We start from the raw sequence: 8,430 nt of genomic DNA, 5'->3' as shown, positions 1-8,430 counted from the left end.
TTCTTTCATATGTAGTGACCATAGTGGCCAACCATTCTCCTATTATAAGTAATGTGTCTTAATGTACAAGGAGGAAATGAGAGTATTATCTTGCACCTCTGTTGGCAGTGCTTGTCATTCAAGCACACACATTTATCACACACCGCCAGTACTAGGCCTCTTCTTTGTGCATATGTACAACTTCATCAATAAGTAGAGATTTGTTGGAGCACCTCAATAAATGCTGTCACTTGACTAAATGGCTACTGTCTGTTTTGTAATGCAGCGTTCAGTTCAAATTTAGACACAGAAGTGGGCAGGCAAATGAATAAAACTTTTTTTAAGAAAACTTACACAGTGGTGAAAATAAAGGTAGGCAAACAAAGATTAGCTGGAGATCCAGAAAAAGTAGGTAAGTCCAAGTAATAATCAAGCAAAAAGGGAAACAAAAACAGGGTAGAGAAAACACAAAAGTGAGGCGATACAGCCAGGGAACATAGGCAGGTAAACACAAGCTGACAAAGAAGGGAAAAAAAACAAAAGGATAAAAAGTAATGAGTGTTGGGGAAAAGAATAATGAGCCTGCTATGTCTCAAACTCTAACACAGAGCGCAGAGGACAGAAGGAGTGCAAAAAAAATATGACATCAAGACACAGTAGAGACTCTCTGCATTGTTTTTTATTACATGCCTATTTTGATGGATGCACCTTCCAGTGTGGCCTTCCAAGATTTACTTGCCAAATGGAAAATCTGCCTGGATTTTTCAGTTTGTGGACCCCACATAAACACCACATTTGGCCCATTCTCCTTTTTTTGTTGAGAAACTGTATCTGAATTTTCTGCCACCACTTTATGGAATTGAGAATAGTTGGCACAAACAACTTGAAAACCACATTAACAAATAATAAAAATTACTATATTGTGCAAATCTTGACAGAATTATACAAGACACTCCACTGAACACTATGTCTTGCTCGCAGCACAGTCCGGGAAAGAGGTGACATCCAAATAACAAAAAATGATTAACAAAAAACAAAATAATATAGAAGGAGAGCACTTTTAATAAGAAAAAGGCTTCTTTAATTGTTAATTTCACTTTTTATGTTTTGTTGCTTAGGCAAGCAAGTACATTCTGACATGTTAATAGATCATTATGGCTTATTTGTCCACTGAGCTCGTTAAGAGCTTAATTGAGACACAATTATGCTTCAAAGATAAGTAACATTCATGGTGGGGAAATAAGTTCATAGAAATATCCTCATCCATCAAAAAAGGTAAGCCATTTACTAGTTTAGGATATTTTTTTTAACAAGCTTTACACTATATTGCAACTATATTATATTGGTTCTGATTTACTATTGTACGCAGCACAATGTAATGCAAATTGCACAAAAAATGCAGGTTAAAAAAAGCATGTTTTATGTTGTAGCTGTTGTGGTTGTGATAGGTGCTGCTAGGAGTGTCTGTTCAATTGGAACAGCAGAGAAATATGTTATCAGAACAAGTGCACAAGTGGCTCAAAGCTGCATGTGCACAGCTAAAATTTTCATTGTTCATGTTTAGAGCTGAGTCTCATGCATTATTGCGCCTCAATAATACTGATATTGTGGTGAAATGGAACAGAAAGTAAATAAACTGAAAGAAATTTAAAGTGAATTTTGGAAGGAGGAGCAAAATTCCAATACAATACCCAGAAAGATGTCTTTTCTCAGGAGTGCATATGCACAGAGTGATTATTTTAAAACTTTTTTCTGGTATTGGATCTTTTATACACAAAATGAAAATGTTTCATATCGTTATAATATGAGAATATCATATTTAATAAAAACCTACAGCTTCAAACAGTCTGCTGAAAAATTAATAAATAAAAATAAAGAGTTATGCATGCATTTATGAGCATGACAAAGTAACAGTAACTTCATTAGGGATGAATCAGGAAGAACCATACCAGAAATCAAAACCAGTAATGAAATTTAAGCTTCACTTGCCTAGCATTAGCTCACTGACGTTTTGACTCTGTACATGGCTCTGTACTTTTATCAATTATAAGAAAACAAACAAAGTAACTTGACTCACCGTTGAGTGGATTGAGTGAGGGCACAATGCTGAATCAGTTGGCCGGGTTATTTTATACTGTCAAGCGGTATTGTGTCAGTAATTAGTCAACTTCTGACAGAGCACGCCAACTACAGGGACAGCAGCAGTGATGAAGCAGGGGGGATGCAGCAGATCGCCCCAGAACTTATGAAAAGTTCACTCCCGCCACAATAACCAGATTGCTGGAAACGGGGTCTGATTTCAGCTTGTTTACATGATTCTCCTTCAGCTGCCTGCTATTGATCTGAACTGTCACATTGTTTCACTATATTACATTATATTCTAAACATTTGCAAAACTCAAAACCCTGGCTCACCAGGCACCATGACAAATAAATTACACACAAAACATTGTCATTTTTAAGATTGTAACCTCACACTAATTAGAGCCAATTTGAGTAAATTTGGTCTCTTTCATAAGTGCCCTTCAAAACAAACTATAATGCAAGATAATAGACTTCACTCCCACAAGTTGTCATTGCATCTTGCATCACTATAAGGTTCTATACAAATAAGGTTTAGGTATAACAAGGTTCTGAATTACTTGTCTTTATAGGACCACAACACAATTTTAAATGGTTCTACCTGTACATTTTTAAAATAGGCTAGAGCACATAACATCCTTCCATTACTGTCAGGAAGCCTAAGGGTCATGTGACCCACAGGCCTCAGTGATAAATGACAATTGAATGTGCTGGTCAGGGTTGCTCTGCCCCAAAGCATCCATGTGGTTACATGTGTCTGTAAACAATTTTTTTTCATGATTTTTGAAAGACACGAAAAGAAATGTTTAGAAGGTGAGTTTACCTCTATAGAAAAATTAGTATACTCAGGGGTTAAAGTGACATTTGGCAGGTGGCAGAATCCTAAGATCTGTTTTAGTAGCTGAGCAAGGTGAAAACGATCACAACTCACATTCATTTCTATTGTAAGCTCTAGTATGTTTTCTTAGTGTACAGGGTGTGATGAGCTGACCTGCTTCTGCTCTGAGGTTTACTGCTCTTTGTGGAGTCACACAGTTGAATTCAACAAGATGTAAGGAGAAGTTTCAGGAGCAATCTTGGCTGATTTCCATCCCCTGCTCTAACAGTATAGCATTTATACCATGGATGTGAAATGCATTTTGAAGCCAGTGTACATGCCACTTTGATCTTAGGTGGGCCGGTCCAGTCTAAAGTTTTTTTTTCCCATTTCTGTCAGTGTACAGTAGTTTAGCTGCACAATTAATCTCTGAGATACCTCAGTACAAGCTGATTGAAACATTGCATTTAAAACTACCTGTTACTTAAAAAAAAAATTACTGCCTTAATAGTTGCCCTTCTTTAGTAGTAGCGCCTTTACGTGGTGAAAAGACTGAAAAAAGACACTGAAACAAACCTTGCACGTTTCTCATCGTATTTGCTAAAAATAGTTCTTTAACTTTAAAGAAATCCTGGTCAACATGCTTTTGCCTCAAGTTTGATAACTCAAGTATCCACCCTGTATTATAGTAAAAACGGTGATGATTCATTCTGAATCTTTTTTTTCTTTTTACACGACAATACGAACTGAGATGTGCAAATGTGAAAATGATTGAATATGTTTTGCCAGCAGCATAGTCCATTGCAAGGGGAATATGTGTGATATTATAATTGGGGGCTTGGCTTCCATAAATGTTCGATCCTAAAATCACCCCTGCTTGAGCATGAAAAGACATCAGCAGTGATCTTAAAGAAGTAATTGTTCCTTCCCATCCATCTGGGAAAGGTTATAAGGCCATTTTCAAACAACTGTACATTCTATAATGAAAAAGATTATTCACAAATGGAAAACTTTCAAGTGAGTTGCCAATCTTCCCATTAGTAGACATCCGAGCAAATCCAAACATTGGATACAAGCACAAACACCTCATACCACCTGTCAAGCACAGTGGAGGAGGGGGTGATGATTTGGGTGTTTTAGAGCCACAGGATCTGGATACCTTGCACTTACCGAGTCAACCATGAACTCGTCTTTTTTTGGGAGTAAAATCTGACACAATTTGATTGAAAGTATACCCTTTATCCTTTGAAAGCCTACTAGGAGTAACCCTCAAAGCTCTTTTCTGAACCAAGCAGTTTCTTCCACATTTCAGGCATGCTTACATAACAAAATAACTAGGTGTGCTTCAAAAGTTAGTTACCCCTAGAAAAACCCGGAAAGTATGCTAATGGTCATCAAACCACATCTTTATTGATAAACACTGAGAGGTCAAAATGTGAAATCAAGGGTACAAGGGGACGATGTCAGTTGTGATCTTTATGGGAGAAAGGGTTAACCTTGGCTGAAGCTGGGTCATGCAACAGGACAATAATCCCAAGCACAACAGCAAATTTACAGCAGAAGAGCTGACAATGAAAAGCATCAAGGTGTCACAACTGCCCAGTCAAAGTCCATCTGAAATAATGCAATGATAGTCATTTAGTTTTATTCATGTTCAATTAATAATATAGCAAAAAACCAAAAAAAACCCAAAAAACTATTTTCTTTGGAATGACGGGGCAAAGTGATGGTGTCCTTAACAGACAGTTATATTCTCAGCTTATCTTTGGTAACAGTTCTGGCCATGTTTGCATTCTAGTGCAAGACCAACCTTTCTGCTTTATGTATTGTTAAAGTGAGTTGGCAGACTGTAATTGAGGGGTACAGCTGGTAGCGGTCTTTCAAATTCTTCTCCTGTGGAAACCAAGTTCTTCAGGTAAAAGGTAGCAGACAAAGAAAAGGATAAGAGCAGGGTTAAATATGGTATAGCTTTCCCAAGATAAAAAGTCCCAGAAGATAGTTGTGTTCTAGTCTGACCAAGTGCTTCTCGATGTTCTATATACCTTAAAAAAACATTGTTAGGAACATAAAAAAGTGATGGTTACATACTAATTACAACACCAGTTCAAGAGATTCTTTTTAAAAACAATACTATTTTATTTTGTATTTTATTGGTATTGTTATATACATGGCATAATTTGTGCTTTTTTATTATCAAGAATAAACCATAGGGGAACACATCAGAAAATTAAACTTTAAATGATTGAATTATTCATTGTTCAGCTGGATATACTGAGTTCTACAAAACCAGGAGGGAAGGAGCAGAAAGGGACAGAAAGGGAAAACAAACTAGATAGGTAGATTGATAAAATAGATAGTTCAGAGACACTTGCAGATGGTCCACTGAGGGTAGTGTGAATGTTCAGACTGTGATGTGCTTTTACCAACAGTAGCAAAGGCACCTGTGTATCGCTTTGTTTAAAAAAGAAAGTAAGCTGCAGGGCCTTATTCTCGTTGAGTCCATACACATATAAACCAAATCCATCCATCACTTCTTGCAGGGGGATTTCTTCCACACAAATTTGCTGATTTGAAATTTTTTTTCCCCAGCCATTACAGATTTTGGGCGCCAGGTTAACCAGCTCATGGCCATTCACACTGATCCCCCTTCTGGGACTGACTGAATAATATAAAAAACAAAAATACACCCCAAAATAGTATTTCCCAAGATTTCCATATTTTCTTGCCCAGATTTAGAGATATTTTGAAAGGGACAATACTATGACTATAGAGGGACATTTCCAACTTAGACTGGAGAAAGCATAACAGATAGAATGTGGAAACAACATTAATGTATGCCACTTGATGAATGATTGGTAAGAGATAAAAATATGGGATAAGCAGGTGAGATGCTTCTTAACTGGGAAGATAAACAATGAATAGTGAGTGGCAGGTATACTGCAGTAAAATACAGAAAGGACAAAATGGACTGAGCACAAAGAGTGAAAATGTCTCTTGGTGGCTGAGAAGGAAGAGCACAAACCTGGCATGAAGAGCAGAAAGGTCATGCAAAAAAGATGTAAAGACAGTATGACCGACAAGACAGCCTGGATGAAGACATATAATACCCCATAAGAGGACTAAAATTGGTCTGTCTTTCAGCTGACTGCTGCCTCTGCCTGGCGTTGGAAGTTTGGCCCTATACCAGAAAGTGGTCTGTCTGCTACAGCACCTACCTGAGTATGATCTAAGACTGATATCTCATTTTCTCCTCCCTTTTCATGTTCCATTTGCTGTCTGTAGCTAACCATCATATGTCCGCATAGAATAACTTGTGAGAAACAAAAGACGTGGAGACAAAGGTGGAGGGGGAAGTCGAAGCAGTCTGTATGTGGCGTTTTTTTCATTTTTAAACTACACTGCTGGAAGAAATAGATAGGCCTTTTCCTTACCTGAACAGTGCTAGTAGGTCCATAGACAGAACAAATAACTAGCGCATGGAGAGGGGCACATTAGCAAAATATGAAATGATAAAAGAATACAAAAAGATTGATTGAGAAAAAAGAGAAGAAGTAAAAGATTTCATCAGAAAAAACTAAAAGAAAGTAAAAATAGATATGAAGAATGTAAAAAAAAAATACTAGGAAAAGAAGCTGGTGAATACAATGGTTGAATCACAATAATTTGCAGTAGTTATCGTATGAAAAGTGGGGATAGAGAACATTTTTACTATCAGGTGCGGATTAATGCAGAAGAGTCACATGTCAATGTTTGAGTTGAAGGGCTGGAGAGGAAATAGAGGGAGAAGGCCTTTCTGGTATAGATTGGTCCGTTAGCTAGCCTTAGCTTCCCTAGAGACAAAACTATATTTTGATTTTCTTGTTAGCTACCCACTGGGGTAAACAAATGTCATCATTGATGTCTGTTAGCCAACTGATAACCAAGTTTTCATGTCCATGTCACTGTCAAATATGTGTTCCTTCATCATATTATAGCAACAAGTGTATGTTTTGTCAGGACATGTCGGCTATTTTCTGAACACACAAAGGTTGCTGTTCATAAAAAAACCCCAAAGTCTTTGCGACCTTCAGCAATCATCATGGCAGCAATTAAACAATGGGAAAGACACTCAACAACAGCCCCAGACTGAGACTGCTCACATATGTCCAAGAGTGGTCTAAGCATGAAACCCATCAGCTGATCTTGTTGGCTTTTGTGTCCCACAAAGTTATCCATGCTCTGGACTGGCATTGGCTACCCACCAACACATTAATTCAACCAGTGAGCTGGTATTAGCTTTGCTCAAGCTCTAGTCTCTGTTGATTCAGTCCTTTAGTTGGCATTAGCTTAACACCGAGCTACAGTCTATGTTGATTTGGCCTGTTAGCAACCATTAGCTTCCTGCCAAGCTGTAATCCATATTATTTGATTGGTGAACAGACATGAAATTTTCGCCTTGTTACAGTTCATGCTGATTCAGTCTGTTAGCTGGCAAAAGCTTCCCATCAAGCCATAAATCCATGGTGATTCAGTCTGCTGGCTAGCATTAGCTTCAAACTCAATCGTCCATATGTCCCGTGTGTATTTCGACCTCCCGCTTTCAGCTCCAGAGACAAAAGTTACTGGTGGTTTGGCAAGTAGAGCCTTTCTCAGCAGGGGACAGGTAGAGCTTGCCGTTAGCACAGGCACAAAGCTCGTACACAGTCTGTTTGGTGTAGGTGGTACCTGCAGGCGCTCCCTCCAGGGGATCCACAGCACTACCAAGGGGAATGTTGCCCAGTCTGATAGTGTTGGCATCTAGAAAGATCTGTAAACATAAAAGAAAGATGATGTAGAAAACACTGATTTAACATGCATAAAACATGGAAACAAAAGTTACAAAGAATCCAGCTGTAGGGGGCAAAGCTCTTAGGGATGGTCTTGGTGCTGAAAGTAATGCACAAACAAAGAGAATTTGAAAAAGGGAAAAAGAAAAAAAAGGAAACCAAGGAATGCTTGGTGCGTCGAAAGAGAGGTCACTTTGCTGAAGGCAATGACTACTTCTTGCTGTTGACTAGGGTTGTCATCATGAAAGATCTATGCAGACACAAAAAGGAATTTCTATTTAGAACAGGTCTCTTTTGATAAAGAGGTAGGGTAGGAGTGAATGAGGCAGAGAGCAAGATAGATTATGAGAAATGGAAGGAAATCAGTGGGAGAAGAGAGAGGTGAAGTAAAAGCATGCAACAGAAAAAAACACACTGGAAACAGCTCTTTTTTTTCCAGGTGATTTGATATTGTATCACACTTATCACAAATCAGACTTAAAAGAATAAGACTGTCTAAGATAGATCATTTAAGCGCCACATTTAATTAAAAAAAATGATTACAAACTGTTGAATCTGAATTCTATAGTTAGATTTAAAAACATATGCTTATTTGAAATTTAACAGATTTCTTAAAGGGTTGAAAGGCCAACATATTTTTCTTGCACAAGTTCATACTACTACTACTTCCAAGGTGCATGGAGAAGACAAAGATCTGATGATGTGAAGACTCCAGAGACACTTAAAGTATTAGGGAACAACTTTATTG

The 8,430-nt window shown here is 37.8% G+C and overlaps 1 protein-coding gene across 1 annotated transcript in view; it reads right to left on the bottom strand.

Moving 5' to 3' along the window:
- Positions 1–5,053: 5,053 nt before the first annotated feature.
- LOC134629330 (zeta-sarcoglycan) overlaps positions 5,054–8,430 on the bottom strand; it is a 355,873-nt gene continuing 352,496 nt past the window's right edge. The window contains exon 8 of the mRNA XM_063476578.1: positions 5,054–7,663. Within this exon, the coding sequence (XP_063332648.1) occupies positions 7,457–7,663 (207 nt within the window). The 3' untranslated portion in view covers positions 5,054–7,456. The remainder of the gene's footprint in view (positions 7,664–8,430) is intronic.

This window comes from Pelmatolapia mariae, linkage group LG6 (assembly GCF_036321145.2).
Source record: "Pelmatolapia mariae isolate MD_Pm_ZW linkage group LG6, Pm_UMD_F_2, whole genome shotgun sequence".
In the NCBI taxonomy this organism is placed as follows: domain Eukaryota; kingdom Metazoa; phylum Chordata; class Actinopteri; order Cichliformes; family Cichlidae; genus Pelmatolapia; species Pelmatolapia mariae.
Note: the sequence above shows the minus strand (reverse complement) of the source record. Positions and strands in the feature narration are given on the sequence as shown.